Source organism: Tinamus guttatus, unplaced genomic scaffold (assembly GCF_059628265.1).
Source record: "Tinamus guttatus ecotype Peru unplaced genomic scaffold, ASM5962826v1 Tinamus_guttatus_pri_ptg000535l, whole genome shotgun sequence".
Classification (NCBI taxonomy): domain Eukaryota; kingdom Metazoa; phylum Chordata; class Aves; order Tinamiformes; family Tinamidae; genus Tinamus; species Tinamus guttatus.
In genome coordinates, this window is record NW_028289069.1 from 246,228 (window position 1) to 272,584 (window position 26,357).

At 42.2% G+C, this 26,357-nt stretch overlaps 2 protein-coding genes across 2 annotated transcripts in view; both read left to right on the forward strand.

Moving 5' to 3' along the window:
- The window catches only part of DDC (dopa decarboxylase), a 54,636-nt gene extending 43,924 nt beyond the window's left edge, over nucleotides 1-10,712 (forward strand). Inside the window, exons 11-14 of the mRNA XM_010220890.2 lie at nucleotides 899-918; nucleotides 1,495-1,593; nucleotides 5,757-5,858; nucleotides 10,491-10,712. Of these exons, the coding sequence (XP_010219192.1) occupies nucleotides 899-918; nucleotides 1,495-1,593; nucleotides 5,757-5,858; nucleotides 10,491-10,712 (443 nt within the window). The remainder of the gene's footprint in view (nucleotides 1-898; nucleotides 919-1,494; nucleotides 1,594-5,756; nucleotides 5,859-10,490) is intronic.
- A 6,354-nt stretch (nucleotides 10,713-17,066) lies between these two features.
- FIGNL1 (fidgetin like 1) lies at nucleotides 17,067-19,190 on the forward strand. The gene has a single exon (XM_010220891.2). It carries the CDS (start codon nucleotides 17,070-17,072, stop codon nucleotides 19,143-19,145), a length of 2,076 nt encoding a protein of 691 aa, XP_010219193.2. The 5' UTR covers nucleotides 17,067-17,069; the 3' UTR covers nucleotides 19,146-19,190.
- Nucleotides 19,191-26,357: the final 7,167 nt, after the last annotated feature.

Below are 26,357 nucleotides of genomic sequence, written 5' to 3' on the forward strand. Positions count from 1 at the left end.
TTTTCTAATGAAACTTCTACTCCACTGCAGAAAAATAAAACAGGATAATAAAGCTAAGCAGATTCCCCCCAAAAATGCTTTAGATTAAGTCCATTCTAATTTCCGGCACTGTCTTACTGCAGGTAATTCAATGTTACATTATAGTTTCCTTTACTGTACAGTGGGTTTAATTGGCTGATTTGAAGCAAAGGTAGACATGTTTCGATCCTGCATGCTGTTATAAAAGACAACTGAAATGCCTTCTTCCTGCCAGCCTGGATTGCTCTGTAGCTTGGTTAATCAGCATTTGTAGGGCGCTTGGACTGCATCAAATGAAAAGCCATAAAAATGCAAAATACTATTTTTCAAATGCAAGAAGAGGCCAGGTCTCAGTTAAATTTCCTCGTCACTTACTGGACATACTGAAAAATGGGCAGCAAATGCATGAGTGAGTAAATAAAGAGGCCAAAAGTATGTTCTTTTTAAAAAAGTTATCAGCTCCCCAGGGGTGCAGAGGGTGACAATTTCACAGCAGAGAGTGAGTGATGAATGAGTTTGAGAATTCTACAGACTGTTTCAAATAAAGTTAATAAAAACTGTTTCATCCACTATTCATTTTCTATGTAAGAGAAACACAGGATTTAGTCTGAAATATAGTTGGGAATAAAAATTGCATTTTTTTTTCTTGAAAACTTAGTTTGTTATTGCTATATTCTCACCAGCTGACCTTAAGCACCCTACCTTAGTATGCTGCTAAATATTCTACGAAATATTTACTGGTCCTGTGAGCACTGGGGATACTGAAGTTTGCAGCAAACATGCAAGATCACTAGGGGTAGCTTTCCACTGCAGTTTGAATGATTGCACATTTTGCCTCTTAAAATGAAGAAATGTGAACATTTTTTTCTTTAACTTTCAGGCCTTGTAACAGATTACCGGGTAAGTACATCACAGAAATAATTAGTATTACTGTTTTGCATGCATTGATATTTCCAGGGCTATAATTTTCTTTTTCATTATTCTCATAACCTCCAATCCTTAGCTTTATGTCCAGGAAGGAGGCTCAGGTAGCTAAGTTCTTGGCATTCGAACTCTCTTTGTCTGAAAAAAAAAAAAAATGGATAGGTGACAGCTCAAGATTTAGGCAACATAAATAAATTTCTTAAAGATTATCTCACACCTGTGAACAAATTAATGTTTGTGAACTGCTAAGACATTATTTTCTTCTAAAGTCTTAAAGGAAAATTTGGTGTTCCCAAAGATTTGGTTTTTTTGCCTTCCATTCTGACACTAGCCCTCTCTTCCGCTTTTCTTTGGAAAATGTTGAGTATTAACAGTCATGCTGGGGCACTGGCCAGAAACAGATGTTTCTGGTGGTATCTGGCCCACCTCCAGCAGACACCTGTAGGATGAGGAAATGTGGTAGGTTTCAAAGACATCGCACAACGTGCAATGTCTGGGGTATCACTGCAAGGGTGGCTTCTAATGCAGGTGTCCTTCCTTCTTGGCTTGCAGCACTGGCAAATCCCCCTGGGAAGGAGGTTCCGCTCCCTGAAGCTCTGGTTCGTGCTGAGGATGTACGGGGTGACGGGGCTGCAGGAGCACATCCGCAAGGTGACCCCAGCTCGTTTCTCGCATAGTTTGCAGTGGGATGGAAAGGAAAGCGAGTTAATACCTGCTCAGGTTCCTCGGCTTCTGTACCCACAGACAGCACAGACTACACTTTTGGTCAGCCCTGTTCAACAGGAGTGCTATTCATCGGCCTCCTGCAGTGTCACAGCTTCGCGTTGTGGCAGGATCCAAACCATCAGCTATTTCTGTTAATCTTTGGGGAAGAAAAAAATCTAGGAACTTGGAATTTATGCAATGTGGGACCACATTTCCCTCTCAATTTAAGCTAAAATACATTAGTGGTTTTACCCGGGAATAAATGGAAACATCCATTATCTCTTGATTTACTAAGGGGCATATGTTGATAGTATGCCTAGATGATTCTTAAGGTTGTTGGGCTGTATTTTATGATAGAATAACAGACTGATGACTTATGCTTTTCCTTTAAGTGATAATTTATGTTTTATTTTCTCTTTCCCATTCAAAACAGACTTTTTTTTTTAAGGACGTGCTCAATTTACAGTTTGTTAGCATTTCTATGAATATGTACTAAGTTTATTGAGGTGAATAGATGTGTGATAAAATAACACATTAGCTGCTAATTCACTGGAAATTTAAGGAAATTTATCTGGTGTTTATATACCTTTAATCAGGCTTCCTTTACATAGCCAGGTTTTACTTGTGAAGTGGCTGACATTTTCAGTCATGAGGAGATTCTGACCTGTAAAGAGAAAAAACACTGAATACACTTGAAAAGCCCCCATATTTGCTGTGCAATGAGCAGGATTCTCTGCAGAAAAACAAAGATATCTGCAACTACCTGTTCACAATAGTTTCTTTTTGTTTGTTTGTTTTAAAATGCCACAAAAATATTATTTTCTTCTTTTTTTTTTCTTCTCATAATATGTTTTAAGAAAAAAAAAATTGTTATGTCTATAGCAATCTGTATCAAAATGACTGGATGACCCCTGCAGACTGGCATTTATATTTACTGAGAAAGGTATTTAGGGACTAAAATATTCTTGGGGGATGCCTTTTATTTAGATACAGTAATTTTTTGTTTTTGAAACCTTCCAGTGGTAAAGGGAAGGGCAGTCATATCTCAAGAAGGTGGCGAGAGGAAAATATAAATATTGGAGGTAAATTCCAAAGAGATGGACGAGATGTACAAAGAGGGCGAGAACTGGCTTGTGGGCAAACAAGCAGGGGCACTATCAGTGCGAAACCCCAAGTGTACATGACCCATCTGTAAGCAGCCTGTGGAAATGGCCTACATATTATCCTTGTGCCATTGTAAGTCAAATGAGAGCACTCAGAAGTCATTTGAGAAATTCAGAACTTTTGGGGTGTGATCCCAGGAGCATTTCGATTCAGAGGAAACCTCTGTAGTTTCAGAAGAAATCAGTGCATCACATTCTTCTTTTCTCACCAAGGATAATGAATTTCATTAAAAAAATAACAACAGAGGTCAAGAGAGTGGAACTGTGCAGAGCAGCAATGCGAGGGATGGTATTTCAGTGGATGTTGGCCTAGTCCAAATAGCTGTTGAGAAAAGACTGTTTGGGCTGCACTTTGATTCAGACTGAGGTGTGAGCTAAAGCTGGCAGAGGGGTAGCATCTATAGAAAGAAAAATATCAGGTGATCAAGGCTAGGCAGTATGTGTACATGTATATATGTGTTAGTTTACTCTGAGACTTTGGAGAAATTCCGATCAAAGACTCCTTTAGTCCTTTAAGGATTTGCCCCACAACCAATACTCATTTGAAGCGTTTCTATGCAGGAGCCCATATATACATACACAGGTGTGTGTGTACGTGTGTACGCATGTATTTATATATATATGAACTTTATATATGGACCTATTTTTAATGCCTCACAAGTTTACTGCTCCCTTTAGTGATTATGTAAGAACTTCCCTTAATCTGAAATAATCACATGAATTAGAGCCTCTTTTTTTCCCTCTCCTCACCACAAAAAGACTCTGGTTATTTCCCTGAGTCAACAATACTCAAAATTCCTTTTAAGCTCCTTTCCTCCCATCAGCCAAACTTCCCTCAGAGAAGGGCTGCCACCCAGTTCCCGCTTCCCAAGGTCCTGCAGGCCTGTAGTATTCCTGGGTCAGGCTGCTTTGAGCACATACAGCAGAAAGCTCGGGACAGCTGGTTGTCTTTGACCTATCCCCCCTTCCTCTCCTTCGTTTGTGTGTCCCTGATTCTGCAAACACCTGTATGACTCAAAAGGCTGAAGGATGAAAACTGCACATGCCCTGCATGAGTCGGTACTGCTCTTTGGGCCGCAGATGGGTAGGCGCGCTACCAAACAGCCCTTCAGTTTTATCCAGTTGGAAACTCCAGGCTTAATGATGTTTAACTTTATTGAGTTTACTTCAGTGGGGCTGGCAAGGCTGCAGCCATCCTCGCAGTGCAAAGGCGCAGCAGCGCCCGGGTAACTGCTCAGCAAAGTCAAACGGGTGAAACCTCCCTTAGTCTCTACTTTTATCCACGGTCCGGTTTTGTAAAATCTAAGGCATTTGGTGCCCTCCAGTGGTTTGTACTTTCGTACTTACAAAAGCTTACTATGGATAAAATTACTTGCGCTTATAAATGAATAGTTGATACTTCCAGCATTTTTGCTGCATTTGGGTTTTAAGGAGTATTCTCTATTTTCCTTGCTTTCCTTTCTCAGGAAGTCCTGAGAAATTCATTAGTAAAAAAAAATGCATGTACCAATGCCTTCTAAGAAAGGTACAGTGAGAACTTAGAGTTTCTTTGTACAAACTACTCACAATGAGACAATTTTTTTTGCTGTTTGCTTTTACTCAGTTTTTACTGCAGCAAACTTAGATTGAGTTCAAATGGTAATTAAATTCATTCATGCAGTTTGGAAAATTCTGCTCTCACTCAACGTGAAACTTTTTATGATCGTGATTTCTAAGACGTGGTAACATGATCTGTGAAATTCTGCATGGCTGCCTATGTAAGACATAAATTTGGTTAATGCTGTAGAACATAAGGATAGCAGAGGATAGTAAAAGATTGTTACAGCGTGTATGTATATATATATTTTATGTGCACTTATCTGTATAAGTTTATGAGCCTATACATATAATTCTGGTCAGTTTTCATGGTTGTAAACTTATGCTATTTTTATTAGCATAATATACAAATGCCTTGGGAGGGATTGGGTGTTTTATTGATCTTATTTCTGACTGAGAGACGCTTCAGCCTAATTTAAGAGAGAGAAGATAGAAGAATATAGCAAACAGCAGAAAGGAAGTGATAACAAGAGTGGCTGGTTCCATAGGCTGTCAACATGTCTGACCTGAAAGTTTTTAAATCAATGTTTTGATTCAGTATAAACATTTTTTGTGTTTTAAGAAATAAGAAAATGTCAGAAAACTAAAATTAAGACAGCAAAATGTTTTGTTTTGTTTTCCTGTAATTTCTGTTTTTGCTTGTTCTTGCTTTTTTTGGGGGGGAAAAAAAAAAAAAAAAAAAGGTGATGAGATGAAACAGTCCACATTTAGCCTTGGCCCAAAAAAAAGTTTTTATTTTGGCTCAATTATTTTTCCTTGAATTTTTGGAAATGGAGAGCAGAGGTTTGATGTCCATTTCATTGATCAGACCACTATTTTTTTTCCCTTTTCAACTGACCCCGAGCACCCCTCAGACAAGTCAGCAAGTTCACCCTTCTTCAGTTATATTATCACTTATACTAAAAAAGCATACTGTAATGCTTTTCTAGCTTGTTTTCTACTTGAATTTTGATCACTGTATGTCTGTTCACTTCTCCCTTCCTCCCCATAGTAACATTTGGACTTTTTAGCCAGTCTGAGGCAAAACTGCGAGTGGTAGAAGACCTAAATAGCAATTATTAATATTATTTACTATTAATATGGCAGCATGCAGATATGAAACTGCACCTGAACAATTCCTTAAGAAACAGAGCAGTACTGCCTAGGGTAGACTGAGCATCTAATACAGTAACTGCTCAGTTGTCTCTGAAAGTCATGAACGGATGCGAGTTAGCATGAGCAGATGGCTATATGTGAATGCTGACACATAGCAGAAGGGAGAAAAGAGATTAGGAATGGAAGCCATTTAGCAACATTTTTGCCCTGATGAATTAAATTTATACAATATAGATACTCTTGTTGTCTTCCCAGCATGTCAGGCTGTCACATCAATTTGAACACTTAGTTCTTCAGGATGAGCGATTTGAGGTCTGTGCTGAGGTCATCCTGGGACTCGTCTGTTTCCGGCTAAAGGTAAGGCAACAAAGGCTTCCTCTTTCTTCTGCCATGGTGCTCAGCAAAACAGAATATAGGGCTGATAGCTAATAAATTTCCTATCTATTTTTTAAAGACAGTAGGGGAGGCTCACATAGATCAAAGCAGATCAAAGAAGGAAGCTTAAGACAAAGTTTCTTAAAATTTAAATGCTTAAGAGAAATTCAAGCATATTATGATATGGAAATGTATAAGCAAGACTCACAGATAGTCTTAGCTCTACCCAAGAATCATGCAAAATGACTGCTACATTGCAGTCTTCTTCATTTATTTTTAATTCAGAATTGATTGGTAAAATTGATTTTGATTGGTAATTCAATTGGTGCTTTCATTAATAAGCAGTAGTAGCTGTATTAACAGGAAAAGTACTTTTTTGAGAAAAAGAGGACTTAAGGAAATCATGAGAAATGTTATATTTGTTCCTGTCTGAAGTATCAATGTCAAATCTTTCATTTTAATTTTTAGGGCCATATTGATCAGTATGCTTTGGGTGCAGTTGGAGTAGATGGGACTGTTCAACTGAAATTAATAGTGGTTCTCTGTTAAACCCATTCATAGTGCTCAGAATGAATCTGATTGTTAACTTGTAGATGCCTTACAGATTTACTTATTGAGAAGAATGAGTAACCTACAAAATCCTTTTATATTTACGGTATGCATGTGTCTGTATATATGCATATACACACACTGTATATATTAGATGTTTCTGGTCATGTTACTTTTGTATGTATGTATATAATATACAGTTTATATATGTAAAAAAAATGATCAGGAACATGCAATATGTGGAAGTAGACCACATCTATCATATATTAAGTTTAAAGTCGTAGTTTGTTGTTGTTCTTCTCTTTAAAGAAAACATTTTAAATTATAAAATCCTAGAGTAAATTGGGCAAATTGAAACAGGTAAGAACAGGTTGCATGACAGCCTGGGCTCCCAGTTGCCTTTGGTACTGGTCTTCAGTTTGATTGTTTATTTGCCAAGTGTGATCCTTTTGACCTTCCATTCCCCCAAATTTCTGTATGTACCTACTCCATTAATGCAGAGACCTTGCCTACGCACTCAGAGCATAGGAGCTGCTGGGAGGGTTCACTTGTTTAATTGAACATTGAAAGGTGAGGAATTTCTTCTTTTATGCAAAGGACTCATTTAATAGAGGAGCTGGCAACTAATGCTTCTGTGAAGAGCTGGACTGCAGCACCGCATCTGAACAATAATAAAAACAGCACTGCTGTTTCCAAGTTCACCTGATAGCTAAATGAGTTTTTTATCTTTTCTGAATGTTCACAAGCATGTCTCAGTGCCCTCTGGGTTATGTGGTATTACTTTTCACAGAATCTTTGCTCTGTTGTTCAGTTGCCCCAGTTAATGAGTTTGGTGCGCTCTAATGAATCATTGACAATGAGGGTTACAGTAAATGGTAAACTCAGCTGGGATAAGAACATGGTTTCACCTGCATTTTGATGTTTATTAAAAAATTATGTGTATATTAAAAAAAAAAAGTGATCTGCTGGTAGAGGGACAGTGGGTTACATACTGTGGAGTTCTTTCAATAAGTGGAAACCTGAAAATAATTTCTTTCCTAACAAGAACTTTTTGAAGATTTGAGGCATATGTTCTGTGGCCCTTATTGCTCAGTAACAAGATGCTGCTCTCTCACGTGGAACAAGCAAACAGTGAGTTCTGCAGATCCAGAGACAGCTGTTAGTCATGCTGTACATTTACTTTAAAAGAACAGTCCTGGTGAAGTAGAGCATAGCAACATAGGAATTGTCACATTTGATCAGACCAGTGATTCATCTACAGATGGCACCTGTCCCTGATGCTCCAGAGAAAGAAATAAGATCGGCAGGGAGAGAAAATTATACACCAGTAGGTAAATGCTGAATACCTAGCTAAGAAACTTTTGAAAAAAAGTTATGGTAAAAAGGTGGGATTCTTCTGAAAATCAGGGCTGAAACAGTGTTGTGTTTATATCACTTGCCCTCCCTGCCCAAAAATGGAAAACAAAACTAACAGATTTTAAAATTAATAGTTGTTTATGATTGTTTTTACAACTCTATTTCTTTTTTAAACATCTTCCTGTGTTTTCTATAATTCATATTAAAATATACCTTAGAAGTAGGATGCTTGTAATTTTTAAATAGTTTTGTAAGTTATATATTATATAGATGTATTGCTTATATATTTTATAGAAGTTACATATAGACAAGGACAGCGGACTTGAACTGCAATGCCATACAAAATGTAGCAATAGTTTTCCTTCATTTGATTGAGAAGAAAAAGGATTGAGAAATCCCTTCTTTTCCTTTTTTTTATACTTAACTGTAACTTTGAATTCTTTGGCTTTCACACTGTTGAACAGACTAATAATCTCCGATTTCCATGATATCTTTCTCATCATATGCCAAGGAAAGAATCTGATATCATGCCAAAGGGTTAACTCCTGGCTTCCCTGCCATGTCTGCACAGGAGCACAAGCCAAGCTAGTCATTTCTCCAAGGGGATGAGAATACTGTCGTATTAAAGCTGACAGACTTAATCAGAGGTGGCTTCCAGCTTCCCAAAGCTCTGGGAGAGAATTGGTCACTACTAACATCAATGTGATGTGACACCTGAGTGTCGCAGAAGTCCCTAGATGCAGCTGTGAGAGAGGGACTGAAGATACAGGAACCGTCCTCCATTCGCTGCTCACCCCTGCTAAAGACACTAACTTAACATCATCATATAACTGCTTGATTGCCTACATGGCAGTGTCCTGCCTTTAATATGTAAAGCCAAGGATCATTGATTTACTAATGGTTTACCTTTGGTAAGAAAGCAATCTATTATTGTTATGAGAGGTTATCAAGGAAAAAAATGTAAACCACCAAGGTTAGTCTTTTATTTTTAGATTGGAGCATGCACGATACTCTCACAAAAGTTGCAAGAATATACCTTGCTATATATATTGCTCTATATGAGACAGCAAGAATATATTCTGCTAACTCAGACCCTCATCCAAATTCCCTAAAAATTCATGCTATGCCAGAAGCAATGATTTGACTTGGGATCGTCTCTAGTTGGAATATGATCCACAAATGAGGGCAGAATACATTTCTCCTCTGTGCCAATGGGAACTCTTTCCCTTAGGCTCTCTTTTCATATGGAAGAGGCTAAGCAAGCAGGCCACAGCTATGTAGATTTGGCAAACCACGTACTCTGATGGGCAGGTTTTCCAGAAGACCTATGGCCACTACAGTAAAAAGACAGATGCCGGACACATTGCAGAAAGGTTTGTTCATTTTCAGGGCTCACTAAGGGAACATCAGAGCTCTCAGGCTCTCTTGCAGCCCCGTGTCACCAGCAAGATAACAGAAATGGGTGAAGGGTAAAATTATAGCACTCAGGACTAACACAGTATATCCAGGCTATTATGGCAAAATGCCCAGAAAAGCTGAAGCCATCTTTCAGACTGCTGAGACAAAAATTAGACAGGAAGGTTCCTCTCATTTGGGTAACAAAGACTAAGATAGGCAGTTTGGATGATATCCTGCACTGCTAAATCAGACAAAAATCCCAAGACACTGTAGCCTTTCGAGTCAGGTTTTCATTTAAAACAATTGACTTGATTTTGGAAGCCTAATGACATCTATAGTTTTATTCTGAAATGCTGATACACATAAAATGGGAAAGCCACTACATTCAACATTAGCTGAATCGGCAGTAGAATTGGTACTCCCCTGTGAAGTCCTGTTTCTATTAGAATTTTGTATTGAAAGTATACAGTTCCTCTAAAGGAAATCCTCACAGTTCGTATTTGAGCACAGAGAGACCTGACTATGTTGGAAGGGGACAGAATTTAACCATGCATGTGCGCATGTTGAGTCACGGGCACCTTCTGCAAGATACATTTCTACCTTTTTCTTTTGCTGAATGTAGGAGAAAAGCATGATGTTTGTTTGCAGTGGGAGGGTCCCTTTACCACATTTCTAGAATCCCAAAGAAAAGACTCTCTGTGACTCTGGAGTAGTCTCTGTTGGGTCTTCCTATAGAACTTGAGGCAAATACTTCTTTAGGGTATTTACTGATAGGCTGCGGCAGATTTAGGCTTTGATTTTACTGACGTTATGCCAGGATACATTACTTTTTCTTTACTAAGAGTAAGATTTTCAAATTCATAGTCAAAAGACTCTCTAATAGGAGCTTTGCTTAAGTGAGAACTGAAGATTTGCTTTACAAAGGTTAATATAGCTCACTGAAAAACTGTCTCCCATGTGTGTTTGATTAGGTCTGAGAAAAGTGTAATGAAATGGATACAGTAATTAATGCTTTTAAATAAAGCAAACATAGCTCATGTCCTTAGGTCACGAAAAAAGGTTTCAGTACCACAAAGACCTCAGCGTGAACACTGCTTTTAAAGCACGGTTAACCCGTAAGTCTCATTGTGGCTGAAAAAAAATGATCTTTTGAGTCATCATCTTATAATCCTGTGGTGGTAAAGCACTGGGAGACTTGAGCTGTGAGAGGAGAATGTGGCTGCTTTGGCTTGGCTGCTTGGTGGGATTTTGCCTGTTCCAGAGGAGCTTCTGAAATTCACCACTCCGTCTGTTGAATTACAATTGTTCCAGGGCTCAAATGAACTAAATAAGGCACTTCTAAAAAGCATAAATGATGCCAAGAAGATTCATCTGGTCCCATGCCACCTGCGAGAAAAGTTTGTGCTGCGCTTTGCTGTTTGTTCCCGCACGGTAGAATCCGCCCACGTCCAGTTCGCCTGGCAGCACATCTCACAGCTGGCAACGGAGCTCCTGGAAACGCGGGCGCCGCTGCAACAGCAGCAGCAGTGCTGAAGCAGCAGCGGGTAGGAGGTGATTAACTGGCTTGCTCTGTGTCACCAGGTTTTGTTTTAGGGGCAGGTGGGAAAGTCAAATTATGCTAGGAGAAAATCCGTAAGTGTTGTCATATAGCCCAGATGTATTTGCAAAATCATTGCCAGCAGGTTGTGTTGTGACCTTTGCCATCACTCTCTGTACTGTGATCACCCTGGCTGCTCTGGGGACGGACGTAGCTGCGGGTGCTCGAGCGGTGGTTCCCTTCCCCTTGGTAATCACGAGCCTTTACTGAGGCGGCACACAGTCCCCATTAACCCCTGGCACATCTGCCCCTTCTTCCCAGATGAAACCATGAGGAGATATAACTAACTGATAAACACCAGGATGACCTCAGAAAATTCAGATTATAGGAAGTTCGGTAGCATGGTCGTAGCACTGCTTGGGTCCTGGCTAAACTGGCGAGCACAAATGCTGTAGCAGCTTGGGGCACTGTCACGTCAGGACATGCTTGCTGCAGTAATTTTGCAAAAGAAGTTAGGGCCTTGAGGACTTCTCTCCTTAGAAATGAGGGGTGCGTGAGCATTGCATGGGAGCCAGCAGCCCTCATGGCAGGCTCACTGCTCCCCCATAAAGGGTTTGCTTTTAAAGACGCCCATTTTCTCAAATCTCAGCAAATGGTCTATACTGCCTACGGATTTTCACTCTGAGCGTTCATAACAGTGCCTCTTACAGGCTCCCTGCTAGGATTTTTTTGTCAAAATCCATGTGTTGACTGATCTTCTCTAATATTAATCAAGTTATTATAAGCAGTAATTAACTTGAAAAATATCTTTTGAAGAATCTGTGATTTTTGTGGCTACCATTGTATTTATTTCATTGTGTGCATACACAGAGAAATGTGATTGCAAAAATGATGCTTTTGGTTTCTCAAATTAGCTAAAAAGTGAAGAACAGACCCCTAAAATACACTTTGGCACTCCCATCGGTGTTTCTGTTCCATCAATAATTAAGTCTGAAATATAACATAAATGTAATGAAAAATAAAAAGTCTTCAGAAAGTCAAGTAATACGCAGTGAACACACCACTGATAGGTCATCCTGCTGAACACAGGTACAGTAAAGGTCAGAGACAGTATCTGACTTAAGTAATTGTGCCATTTTGAAGACATAAATTCCAAAGATAGTGCTATATATCCCCCAAAAATGATCTGCAGGATTTATTGCTGTGTTTCATTTATCTTAATCTTTCCCTTTTATTGTTCTTTTGCATTTGAATGTATACTGAGCAACTTCCCAAATTGTTGAGTTTCCTTCCTGCATCCCATGCAATGTATCTCCTACATCCATGAAGTTACGTATATGCACCGGGACAGTTAGTTTGGCTCAGAGCCTGCTTCTATCCAACAGCTTTCCAGAAGGGATAAAGGAAGCAGACTGTGTACCAGGTAGATTTTTTTCTGAGCTGGGAGCAGATTGCTGTTTCTTTAAAGAGCTGATTTCATGTTTAGCAGATGAAGCAAACTATGATAAATGAATCCTGCAAAAACAAGTAATATTCTTACAGGTGAGGGAGCCATTCCGCAAAATATGGCTCTTAGCTCCATCATCAGGTAGGTTGATAATATTGTCATCTTTAGCAGAACCAACATGAAATTAAGGCTTTCTGTGGTAGCACAGTACAAGAAATTTGAGCTGAACAGAACTGAAAAGGTTGGTAGCTATTTTTATTATTTTTATGTCTCATATTTTTAAAACAACATTAATTTTTTCTCATGACTTGGGAAGCAAAATTCATTCATAGCAAATATGGCCCATACTGGCATAATTTTTATAACTTTCACATTATGAAAACTTGAGAATCATAGAATGCTTAAGGTTGGAAGGGACCTCTAGAGGTCATCTAGTCCAACCCCCCTGCACACGCAGGGTCACCTAAAGCATGTAGCACAGGTCTGCATCCAAGCGGGTTTTGAAGATCTCCAGAGAAGGAGACTCCACAACCTCTCTGGACAGCCTCTCTGGGAATCCTGGAGTCGGGGAAGAACTCTGCCTTCTGTATGAGGCAGGCCAATATTTGGTGTCTGAAGTACATGGACAAGACACAAGGAAAAAAAAAAAAAAAAGAGAGAGATCAGATTCTGACCAAAGCTATGAGAGAGTAAATCCAGGATAATTCCCCTGAAATGAAATGGAGTTGCTTTGGGTTTATATGACTGCATTTGAAATTAAAACCTGACTAACAGGAATTGGAAAAGAAGTGTGTAACGTAAATCAACACTATCCAGCACGTGAGGGGGTTCCAGCAGAGATCCTCCCCATGGAAACCAGGGAAGGACACAGCCGCCCTGCCCGAGGAAGCCTCCAGCTGCTGTGGAGCTGGGACGAGCGCAGGACACACAGCCAACGCCAGGCCGGGGGAAACCTCCAGGAGACCTTTGCAGGGAAACGTCACCAAAGCCACGTTCATCTGCACCTTTCTTAGCGCGTGGGATGTTAGTTTTGGAAGAGGGTCTTGCCCAGATACCAAAGGTCCTTTTGCCAGAGAACTGAGTGTAAGGGTTGGGTTAAAACATTATGAAGAAAGTTGCTTGTTTATAAATAAGTGATTTAAGCATAGCTTTAGCAAGAAGTGGTGACAAGATGCATGGAATTACATTTCCCCATAGCTAGCACAGTACAGCAATCTAAATTTCACAGTTGCATCTTTTTTTTTTTTTTTTTTTTCCTTGAAATTCTGGGATGATTTGAATCTGTAATCAATGAAGGTCTACTTAGCAGTCTGTCATGTTCTCTTTTCCTAGGACATCTGAAAAAAAAAAGATCTGGGCTATATAATCAACTCGAACAAAAGTGTGGAAAATAATGTTTCTGTAAGAAAAGCATAAGCAGTGTTTCTGTTCTGTGGCTCTGCAACATATCTTTAAGTGAAATGATTTCTGGTGGTGGACAGTATTTATGAATAGTTAATGTATCAACTTGGATTTATTGTGCCTTGTGTCTGTGCTGATTAATACTGTTTGATGTTAATTATGAAATCTTGGAATTGCACTTTAGTAGTATATCCAGATCTCAAATAAGACAGTGCAGCTACTAGACAAGGAAGGAAAAAAAAAACATTTTTTTTCAGTAAAAAATACAGATTTTTTTTAAACTAGTACAACATTAGTACAATATTTAAATTCTTACTAGTAATCACAGATTATATTTTATTACTGATGATGAAATATTGAAAAGATACGTATTTATCAACTTATTGTTAACATATTCTGGACTGCATTATAACTATTAAATTTCTAATTTATTCTTGCCTTCTCCAAAAAAGCTTCTGTTAAAGGTTGATTTTATTTGTTGTCAGCTGCAGTACTGTACCTGATGAGCAGGACTCCTGTTGCCATTGGCTTAAACTGTGGTCGGAACCTTTAGACTATATGGACACTTGAACTGCTCAAAGGCAGGAGCACGCAAACAGTACAATTTTGCCTTGAAGCCTGGGACGATGCTGGTGGGGAGGGATGAAACAACAGTCAGGGGATCGTATTTAAGTAGTATATGTGGCATCTTTAGGACCTTACTAGAAAAATATTCAGACTTCTAGTGCTTCTTTATTGTGAGCTGTGGAGTTTCTCTGGCACCTGCATTCAAAGCTTGTTAACCAAACACATAGGTTTTAGTGACTGCAGTAATAAATGAAATCAAAACGATGACTGTTGTCTGTTTTCTGGTATTGAGGGTTTCCCACTTTATTCTCACCAGATCCGCTTCTAGCGGTTTAACCTCCCGGTTCCACTAAGAGCCACCTCTGGACCCCTACGGTGCCCTTGTTTCACCATTCGTGACTTTGACTCAGGGTGTCCTTTGAACACGCTACTTTGCCAGGGACGGTTCTTACGGAAGTTTCCTCTTCAGCCACACGATCCTGAAGACAAAACACCCGGGTGACAACCGGAGGCCGGGCCCCCAGCCCCTCCCCCGCCCCAAGGCCACGGTGCCGCGCGGCGCTTCCCCCCGGCCGCCCCGCCCTCTCCATACGCCGGCGCGCGGCACTGCCCCGCCCCACGCGCCCCGCCCCATGGGAGGGCGGGCACTGCCCTCGCAGCCAATAGGCGACGGGAAAGCCCGCGCCCCGGCCCCGGCCGCCAATCCCCGGCGGCCTTCCCTCCCAGTGGGCAAGCCCGGGGCTGACGTGAAGGCGGCGACCCTTCCCGCCTCCGCGCTGCCCTCCCTCCCGCGCTACGATTGGTTCCCTGGCCCAGGGCCTTGCTTCTCGATTGGTCGGCAGAGCGGCGGGGTGGGGCCTTGGGGCAGGGCGCGCGGGACGCCGCGGAGGCGCCGGGCTGGTGGGTGCGCGCGGCGGGAGGGGTCGGGGTGGCGGTTGGCGCGTGACGGGGCTCACCCCCGCTCAGGGGAGGCCGTTGGTGGCCGTTGAACGGCCCTCCGCGGTGCCCCGGTAAACGGGTGCCATTGACAGCCCCGGTGTGGGGGAGCGAGGCCCTGCGCGGGGGCGGGGAACACGGCTCCCGAGGGGAGCCGGAGTAGGGAGAAAATAGGGAAGACCTCTGAGGAGAAAAATCTAGTTAAAATTATAAATGAGGTACAGTACCCACCTAACGGTGAACATAATAAGGGGGGTAGAGTTGTTTCTTGCAGAGGAAGTCATTTCTGTTTGGTTGGAGGAGGCAGGAGAAGTGGCAGAGAGGGCTGAGCTCTTCAGCTCCTCGTCACCCATCACACAAGGTGGAACTTGCACCTCCCTCAGGCACGTGCACCATGAAAGTGGAGCACAGCGTGTACCATGTGCCTGTTCATCAACCTGCTTAACTGGTAGGAAGGAAATTACTCCAATTTCGGGAGACTATAATACTTTAGAAGTTGCCAGTGCAAGGATATATAGTTTTTAAAGAGATGATTCATCCTGAAGGATGTTCTGATTTTTCTGAACAGTTCTATAAAAGTTGGGTTTAAATTTAAACCCAAATAATTTTTTTTTCATCTTACTACATGTGTAACTGCTCTTTTCTTATTTAGACTATACTGTCTGTTGTGGCAGACCAGTGCAGTCACAGACCCAAGATTTTCTGAGAGCAGATAGAGAGGAAATGCCCCGCTCTGATCTCTTTCCAGTCTTGTTTGGAGTGGAGTACATGAGTGTGCTTGCTTGCATAGTCCACAGCTGACCCTGGGAGTTGTGCTCCCTTCCTAGGGTTGTGTTTTCAGAAGGACTGCAGAGTAGATGGACCTGCGCTTTAACCGCTTTTGCTTTAAGTGTATTTTACCCCCAAATCACAAAACAACTTGAGGTTGAAAAGAGAAATCAGAATTCGATGCATTTAAGTCATGTCATGTATTAAACAAATGACATATTTGTTTAATGTCATTAACAAATGCCATTTTAATTAAATTGTATTTTGGGGGCAGATCAAAAGATGGGAATTACTGTGCACTAGGAGCTTCTGGTAAACCCTTTAGAGGTAGCCATTCCATGTTTTTATACGTGCCTGTGTATCTTCTGAAATAATTCATTCTTGACTTTAAGAACTATTTTTGCTTATGACTGCACTGCAGAGAAAAAAATCTTTGAAATTTTATATAAAAAAGACAATATTTTTCCAAACCTTGTAAATGTCTTTCCTAGCCAAGTATTATCTTTTATTTTTCTTTAACTCAAAAATGGTCGAAGGAATTTAAGTTCTGCTTTCTACAGCTGAAAGCAAACATCACTCAAAAAACACTTTGAAATCTAAAGTGGTTTTGGAAGATTCACAGTGAAATAAGTAGTTTTAACTGCTAGTTAGAAGTCTAATTGTTTTTTAATCTGAAAGTTTACTAAACTCAGGCCTACTCACTCCATTGCCCTCCCCCCACAGATCTTGCACGCAGTTTTATTTATTAGTTTTGTTGTTCAATTTTTACTGCTGTCGCTGTAAAAGATTTTGTCATTGGACAGTGATCTGTGATATGTTCTCTGCTGTACCGTGCAGTATTCTTTCCAATAAGATTAAAAACCACTGCTGATTTCTCTTAACAAGGCCAATTTTTGTTTGGCCGTCTGTTACCATTCTTTGCAGCCTACTTCCCTCCCCAGGAAACCTGTGATTAGAAGCAAAGGGTTTTTTTTTTCTTTTTTTTTTTTTTCCCTTGAACAACAAAGAAAAGAGAACCTCTGTCTTAATGGCTTTATACCATACCTCTCCTCTTTTCTTAAAACTGATGAAATGACTGGCCAAAGGACAAAAGGGCCAAGGAACTGCACTCTGAGTTAATATTTACATTTTCATTTATACGTATTTTTGAAAGGGGGAAGCTGCCGCCACAATAAATAATTGTGAAGTTTGTTGCTGTAACAACTGGGCTTTTGTTTCTGTTTCAGTGTTGGTGATGGAGAAACCCCACTGCAGCACCATGCACCTGAGCGACTGGCAGAAAAGTTACTTTGCTATTACCTCTGGCACCTGCACGCCCGGGCAGAAGGCAGATGGATATCGTGCCAAAATCCTGCGTATTCAGTATGCATGGGCAAACTCTGAGATCTCTCAGGTCTGCGCTGCCAACCTGTTCAAAAAGTACGCAGAGAAATACTCTGCAATTATTGACTCTGACAACATAGAGACTGGCTTGAATAACTATGCAGAGAACATTTTGACTTTGGCAAAGTGTCAGCAAAATGACAGTGACAAGTGGCAATCTGCCTTGACAACAGAGAATGTATTTGAACTGAAGTGTGTGCAGGAGAGGATGCGGGCTGGCAGAAGAGTCCCGAGCTCTCAGATGGCCCCGGCAGATGCCTTCGTCCTGGCTGAGAAAGGGGTCAGTGCCTCTGCCACTCCGGGCCTCCCAGAACTTACCGTCTTCAGCAGCGCGGCAGAGACTGACCTTGGTGCTGGCTCATCAAAACGGGCAGGTCAGGCACCCGACCTCCTCGAGCAGCCCTCGTCTTCAAGGAGTCTGCAAAGCAGCGAGCTTCCTGAGACCAAAACTGCAGACATGTTTCCTGCCTCACCTGATTCCTTCAGGGAACCTGTTCAGGCAGGTGTGCAGGCAACTCCGCTCTTTGGAAGTAAGGAAGTAGCAGGGAACAGTTCTCTGAAAGCATCCGGTCACTCTGGTGATGGGCAAAATTGGTGTCTTTCCAATCAGTCGGCTGTGCATGCATGGTCTGCAAATTCTGGGAAAAGAAAAGCATTTTATAACATGGTTGAGGAAAGCGGCACTGGGCTTGCTGGCCTCGCTCCGTGCAAGGCTCCTGGCATTACAGAAGCCGGCATTTCCTCGGGGAGCACAAGCAGAAGGGAGGAGGGCAGCGTTCCTGGCTTTAGAACGGCCAAAGAGCAGCTCTGGGTGGATCAGCAGAAGAAGCCGCCAAGCGGATCCCAGCGCACACCAATCTCCTCATACGGAGGTTTAAAAAAGTCCCTGGGTGCAGGCAGGTCTCGGGGGCCATTTGGCAAGTTTGTCCCTCCAGTCGCGAGACAAGACGGCAGTGAAAATGGAGGAGCGCAGTGCAAACCCGCTGTGAGGGCAGCTGCGGAACCGGCGCTTCCCGTAGACGAGCGGCTGAGAAACATAGAGCCTAAGATGGTTGAGCTCATCATGCACGAAATCGTGGACCACGGGCCGCCCGTGAGCTGGGATGACATCGCCGGGGTCGACTTTGCCAAAGCCACGATTCAGGAGATAGTGGTGTGGCCGATGCTGAGGCCAGACATCTTTACCGGGCTGCGCGGCCCTCCGAAGGGGATCCTCCTCTTTGGCCCCCCCGGGACCGGCAAGACTCTCATCGGCAAGTGCATTGCGTGCCAGTCCGGGGCCACGTTCTTCAGCATCAGCGCTTCTTCCCTCACCTCCAAGTGGGTGGGTGAGGGGGAAAAGATGGTCCGCGCGCTTTTCGCCGTGGCGCGATGCCAGCAGCCCGCGGTTATTTTCATCGACGAGATTGATTCTCTGCTGTCCCAGCGGGGAGATGGGGAGCACGAGTCTTCAAGAAGAATAAAAACGGAATTTCTGGTGCAGTTAGATGGGGCGACAACCTCCTCTGACGACCGGGTTCTAGTGGTGGGGGCAACAAACCGGCCCCAGGAAATCGATGAGGCCGCCCGGAGGAGGCTGGTGAAGAGGCTCTACATCCCCCTTCCCGAAGCCCCCGCGCGGAAGCAGATGGTTACGCGACTCATGTCCCAGGAGCACTGCTGCCTCAGCGAGGGTGAAATCGAGCTCATAGTGAAGAAGTCGCATGGATTTTCGGGGGCGGACATGAGGCAGCTCTGCCGAGAAGCTTCTCTGGGCCCTATCCGCAGCCTCCAGTCGCTGGATATCACCACCGTCGTGGCAGATCAAGTGCGGCCCATCACTTTCTCTGATTTTGAGAGCGCCTTCAAAACGGTGCGACCCAGCGTCTCCGCCAAGGACCTCGAGCTGTACGAAACCTGGAACCAGACGTTTGGCTGCGGCAGATAACAGCGTTGGGGCTGCTGAGCAGAAACCTCTCCTTCAGACTGGCATGTATTAATATAAGAGTCCGGGGATGAGATGAGCCCGCAGGATCCGTGAATGGGACCTGCGTGTGAGGCCCAAAGTGAAGGCAGGTGCTTCGCTGGGGAGCCTCAGTTCTGCGCAGCTGGAGAGGAGCGACAGGCTGGGGCTGGTGCCTGGGTTGTGTTGGGGTGGGATTTGGTGCTGCTGCAAGAGGCGCTGTTCTGTCTGTGTGCACATTCCTCTGCCTGCCCTCCCACGCTGTCCCCTGAGGTGGGACAGACCTCAGCTCAAGAGAGCACCTGCTTTGGCTATAGGGGGCCAGGAAGGAGAAATCCTGTTACCCAAAGTCCACTGGGTTCCATTACTCTTACAAAAAGTTAATAAAAATGGTAAACTTCATAACTAAGTTGTACTTTATGTTCTTGCCTAACGTTGTAAAGAGCTGCCCTGCAATCTGTTCACGTAGCCTGTCCATCCCTGGCGGTGCACAGAGCTGCTGCAACTCCAGTCAGCAGCTTTCCCTGTAGAACTTTGATTGCTGGGCACAGCTGGCTACACTGGCATCCGTGCTTTATTTTCGGTTTCTCTAAAGTCCCCCCCTTTAGGGGGGGAAATACAGAGCTTAAAAGATTCTCTTTAGACTTTTAGAAAAGCAGGTAAATTATTGATGCTGCTTAGCTAACAGTTTTTCTAGCCATTTGGGGTATTAACTCCAGAGACTGTGAAACTGTAGAGAACCTGGACTGGGCAATAATTTGAAAAACTTCAGCATTTCATAGAGCTCACCCCAATTTAAATGTAAGTTTTGTTCTATTTTTAGTGCATGTGTTTAGAAAAAGTATGAACTAGCTTGTTTTATAGAGGTGTAAAAATGCTATCTGAATTTAACTAAATTTTTGAAAGCCTCGAAGTAATGAAAATACGGCAGTTAAGTCCTTTTGTAAGAATGAATACGCAATGTGGTCCAAAAGGATCAATTTTTGTGCCAACTGGGTAAAGATTATGGGATTAAATTTGTATCGATAATGTTTATTGGCGTTGTCAAAGAAGACTCAACTCTTACAAATCTAGTATTGAAGGGCTACTAAACCTGCAGTAGGTAAGATTTCTACTTTTTTTCCAAAGACCTTAGACCCTAATGAAAATATGTTCCCTTAAATCTATCTTTTCAGGCAAACGAATGTAAAGCTCAGAATATTTTAATTGTTTAGTACCTCCCAAGCGTTTCTCCAGGGTAATACAACTCTGTATCATTAAATAATTGCCTCATTTATGCTGGCACTGACCCTGCTGTGCTATGCAAGCATGCTGTGTCCATGTGTGTATCTGAATATTCATATTTTTAATGGCAACAGGGATCTACTAAAAGGAGCAGCAGGAATGTACCTGCCCGTGGGGAGTAAAGGCCTCCCAGGAGCAGGAAGGCTGGGAGAGAAACATAGCGCCGCTCCACGTGTTTTCTGCAGAGCAGACCTAGTGCGAGGGAGAAAGGTAGGGCAGGAGCAGCAGGAATGTTTGTGCTTCCACCCAGTTTGATGTTACTTGGTACTTAGCGCTCTCCGGAGCTGCACCAGCGTGTCTTGGTTTCAGAAAACCTGCCGAGCTGGTGAAAGGGACCCCAGCTGAGGCCTTTTGCCTTCCTCTCCTTTTGCTGCAACTAATCCCGCCCGTTTTTCCGGCCGTCTTGCGTAGCTTTGCTGCTGGACTATCCGGTCGGTGGGACTTGCATAATACTAGCCCAAAGCTTGTTTCATTATCCGCTGCAGCAATGCCCCCTAAAATGAGAGATTGGATCACCAGGAGCATAATTGCACAAAACAGAGAAAATTGCACCGAAATAGGGCATGATTGTAATTTAAGGGAAATGGTGCAGATAAATCCACTTTAATGGATCTGTTCCATTTATGCAGAAACCTCTGTTCTTCACCGTTTATTCCTTTTGGGTGGCTGAACTGAGTTGGAAGAGATGGAGGACTTCCCTCTGGTTTTGTGCTTCAGTAACATTAGGTCCCCAATCTCAGTTTCTCTTCAATAAAGATAAATAATTTCTGCAGTGCTGGAAAGGTGAGCTCTTATTAATAATTAAGGCAATGCAGGCTCTTTTCATTTTCTCAGTGTATCTTTTATTTGAGTTGGCTAAATTGTCTTGGAGCATTACGAAAGCCCCGTGTGAATTTTCATTTACAGGCACCTGCAGCAACAAGAGCAGGGAAGAAGCTGATGAAGCAGCAACGACCATCTTTTGCTAATAGCAAGTCAGTGGAAAATAAGCTGGCCTGAGAGCATCGGTGTGATTGTACAACTGAAATAAGGCCATTTCTGTTTTTCTAATCGAAATTCTAAAGCTACCACCAAACTTGCATGTCCTTAGAACAGAACAAGCCAAACAAGCGGAAGCCCACCTTTCTTACTAAAAAATATAATTTTGATGACAATGGAAGATCACTATTGGTGACTTCTTTTGTTTACCAAGAAGAAGCTTTAAACTGTAGATCAACAAACAGTGCTTGTAAGTGCACCTTGCTTTGAATTCCGAATAAACGTTCAGGCTTGGGATGCTTTTGGAAAAAACCTTATCAATAGTTTTCTTAACTAAAAAGATACTTTGAGCAGAATTCGTGTCCACTAACTACAGTGCTTAGTGAAGATACTAACAGAGAAATCCAGCCTCTGGGAATTTTTAAACTTTTTTATTATTTGTACTTCTTATTACTGTTTTTATTCCTATCTGACCTTTCTCTGTCTTGGCATGACTGGAGCCATTCATCGGGCAGGGTAAAAATGGGAACCTTTGGCTGTTCCAGCTTTCTCTCCCCTGAGCAGGGAGCATGTGTAAATCAATGCTCTTCTTCACGTAGGCCACGTAAGAAAAAACTTCCACAAACCAAAATTTTCCTCAAATAATGCTGGAATAAAATCCTGGTTTTATATTAGTTTGCCTTCTTTTGGAACTGAAATTCTTACCGGACTTTGTGAAGTGGGATAGTCAGGTAACAGAACCAGATGGTAAGTTTACTGAAGAAAATCATTACTGTGAAAAATTATCTGGGATGATTTTACATTTGCAGTCAGAAGGAAAAAAAGATTTTTTTTTAATCATTTTAAAAAAAACTTTTATTATCCATTCTTTTAGGAAGTCACAAAATTCCTTGTAAAAATTTCTAACAAGTTTGTACAGAGTTTTTGCTCTTTTTGTATGTTAAAATGTAATGAGAGATGAAGTTGCCTTACTTTAGGCTTCTGCTTTTATCAAGTAACATCTATTATTTTTTACTCTATTTACTGATAGTATTAAAATCTTTTCTGGTATCTCTGTTTACCTACAGGCAAAGGAAGGGAGGTTTTCTGTCAGTCACGATGGTTTTTCTACCAGAACCTGTTACACAGAATCATATATAACAATAGGAGTTGCCAGTTAGAAATAGTGCTCAAAGGGTGATCAAGACTTAGAAGTCTCTCTTCTCCTTTCCAAATAAACGGGTTTGTTTGGTATCAATTTCAAGTAGTGTGAGCTCCCACACGAACACGTGTAGGAAGGGGTTCATGTGGAAAATCCTGGTTTCTCCGAGCTATTCCAATGCTATCTAATCCATAATATAGCATCAAACTAGGAAAAAAAATCAAAAAGAAATAATAGACAATATGAAATAAGCTTTGGGGGATTTGATTATACATAAAGATGAAAATAAACATGTATGCTTTGAAGTTGTTTGTGCTATTTGATATCTTGCCATATCTGCTAATAGCTTCATTTCATATAAAAGTGTACGTCTAGCAGTATTTGCATAGAAGTGGAAAAAAAAATAAAAAAGAGTTCTGCTTCCAAGGAGGCAGCAGAAACTCTAGTCTAGTATATCTACAACTAGAGTGAGCAAGAGGTAGAAAATATGCCCTTAGTGATAAGTGTAGGAGGTGATAGCTAGTTTGTTCCTAGTATCTGCGATTAGTCCGGTATTTCCTGAACATTCCCTCGTGATTTTCACAACAATTTTAATGATCTATTAATTAAAAAGGTACCACTTGCTTAATGTGGTACTTTATTGTCATATGACACTAAGTCTTGTCAAATGACAAATATTAAATGTGATAGTAGAAGTCTTTCCAAAAAGAGAAGCTTCACACAAATGGTTGCAAGAGAACTGCAGTTTTTTTTTTTTTTTAATCTGTAAATGACACAATTTAAAAGCTAGAGCAAGTGGAGGCCTTATGCTTTGCTGCTGAGTGAGGCTTAGCAGCAAAGCAGGCTGAGCGCAAGCAAAGGGATTTTTAATGGAAAGACAAGTGTATAGGGAAAACTGAGAGGCTGAAGGAAGCCTTGCTCAGCCTCTCCCATGTAAGGTTTAAAACTTGCCAGAGAAATGTTAGCTGTGGTAAACCCACTCCATTTCTAGTAACATCAGTCTTTCCTAGAAAAAGCAAAGCATCTGGAGTGTTGCCTTGATCTTTTTTTTTTTTTTTTTTTTAAAGCTTGCCACCAGATGGAGATCTTTTCCCAGAGAAGTCCACCAGATTTCTGAAGAAAAGCCCAAGGGTAGCCAAAGTTATGTTTCCTTGGTTTGTCACTTAAAATCATCCAGTATTAATGGCTTGTTACAGGCAACTTGTTAAGCATTGCTCTTTTGTAGCCGCTGTTTTATAGGATGCATTTTGATTTTTCACAAGTTTGGGGCAGGCAGAGGATGGAAGAGGAGGAAGGGAGTGAGTTGTGAAAATTAGCCTTATGTTTCTGGGACTCTCTGCTTAACAAAGATAATATAAGTTTTTTCTATTTATTTTACGTTGTCTCACAGTCTTTGATACTGAATTGGGGTTGCACAAAGTGGTGAGCATCCCGACGTGATGTATTTGTGTTGAAACCAATCTGTAGTGTTAGGAACTGACTCTGTAACAGCAAAGTAACAGCAAAGTAAATGAGCAGATGGAAGTAATCTCCCAAGTCTGAAGATCCTGAAAGTAATGCATTGAAATTCAGGTACATGACAGGTAGGTAACAGGAGCTGAATCCAATTAATTCCACAGTCTCGATTCATTTGAGTCCTGGTTGATAGCAAATGGCATTTGAAGCTCCCTTCTAGTTGTCTCACAGATCAGTCTTTGGGGACACCTTAACAGCTCCAAACTCCCGAACTCACTACAACACCAGTGAAGGGATCTTCTTTTAGGAAATTTTACAGAATTTCACAGAACCTCCAGAAAGTCAGCTCCTACCTGAAGTTAGCTGGTTAACTTTCTGAATGATTGCTCCACTAGTGTTGGACTGGGTTGTCCGGGTGGTGTAGGGTGGCAACACTGCTCCCATTCCCAAAGTGACTCGTTGCTCTGCATGCCACAGTTTGTGGTAGGCGCCATGGATCATTTTGGCAACAAAAGAAACCACTTGAGTGACTTGTGAACATCAAAACTGGGCAGGTTTTTTGGGAGAAAAATTAAGCCCCTTGAGCATACTTAAGGTGAAAATTGCAAACCTCTTACGCATCCGATCATTACTCATATATATATATATATGTATATATATAGAGAGAGAGAGATAACATATTCTTAAATATAGGTGGCAAATACTGCTTTATTGTCTCAAGTCCTATGGTTTCTCACTTCCCTGCTTGGTAGGTCAGATGCTCTGCAGCCATCTTACATCAATTCCTAGCAGGGTTTTTAAAGGAAGCAAGGGGAAATAGCTTGAAGTCTCACTTTCTGCCCGCAACAGGAAGTACGTGCCCACTGAGGGCAGGAGCTTGTTTCAGCAATGCCCCTTGTCAAACAGGTGGGCTCAGTCCTCAGGAATGTCGAATGTTGCACCACGTGGCATCTCCCTGGAAGGGATGGACTGGTGGCAAGCAGGGTACAAGCGCAGCCTGCGCTTCCCTAAGGGAGCCGTCATTTCAAAGACAAGTCCCCTGAGAGGAGAGAGAGGCATGTGAAGGAAGTGGCTCTGTCTGTCATTCTTTCCTATGGGGCTGAACTTGCTGCGACCGGTGTCTCACTAGGGATGTCCCTCAAGCAGAACAAGGTCTTTTATGAGCGGTCGCAGCAGTACCATGCAGTGTAACTGTCCTGCAGGCCCATGGGAGAGGGCTCCACTCTTGCACCACCTACTTAATTTCTGTATCTCTGGTTGGCTAGTACTGCTTGGTATTCTGGGGGCCCACAAAGTCGTTGTACAGTATTTAAGAGCTTCCACAAGTCCATCTGAGATGACCCTTCTTCTTCTGATACCCAAAGTTAACATAATGCTAACTTGAAAAGATGAAGCAACCCCTTTTCTGAAATGTTCATGTTTGCAGGACCTGTTTCCAGGCCTGCTCTTTCTGGTCTCATTATATGTGGTCTTTGTTCTTCTTATTTGTTTTTTCCTTCTTACCGAAATAAATGAACCTTGTTAGAAGGGTAACTGCAAAAAGAAGTTTAGCTTTATTGCTTCAAGTGTTTTCCTGATCCACAGGCAGGTGGATCAGGATGAAAGAAGCCAAGAATGTGCAAGGTACAATTTTCCTGAATATTTTTTATTATTATTATTTTAGTGCCCAGAAAATACCTTTTTATATTGTGTACATTTAGCCTCACTTCTCTTCAAGTCCCTACTCTCTCTGTACTTTTTCTTCCAGGTATCTCCCTTGTAGCTGCGCACTGGCAGACGTGCCACAGTGTGGCCCGGAGCCACGTACATCCCGTGTGAGGAAGCCTTGTGCTTTGAGGTGCATAGCTGAGCCTGGAGGTGGGTACCTCACCTGTGAGGTGGCTGCAAAGGTTGTGATGCTGCCTACCCCGCTCTGCACAATGCTGTGCAACCAACAACCTTCACTGGGGCCCTTCCCATGCTAGAAACACGCCGTGTGGGGAAGCGGTGGAAGGGGTTGGACTAGATGATCTCTAGAGGTCCCTTCCAACCCTAAGCATTCTATGATTCTATGATTCTATGACCCTCCCAAACTGGTCTAAGGAAGCAGCCACGATGGGAGAGATGGATTGGTGGCGAGGCTGTGCGTTGGCTCATCTCTGAGAACTCATTTATTCTTCAGATGTGCTGGGAACGGGAAATAACTCCAAGGACTGGAGCATCTATCTTATGAGGAAAGATTAAGCAAGCTGGGCCTGTTTAGCCTAGAGAAGAGAAGACTGAGAGGAGATCTGGTCAATATGTATAAGTACCTGAGGGGAAAATGTAGGGAGGATGGGGCCAAACTCTTCTCAGTGGTG

What these genes read in the sequence shown, in the direction of transcription:
- FIGNL1 (XM_010220891.2), top strand. Translation starts at nt 17,070, where the DNA reads ATGGAGAAACCCCACTGCAGCACCATGCACCTGAGCGACTGGCAGAAA.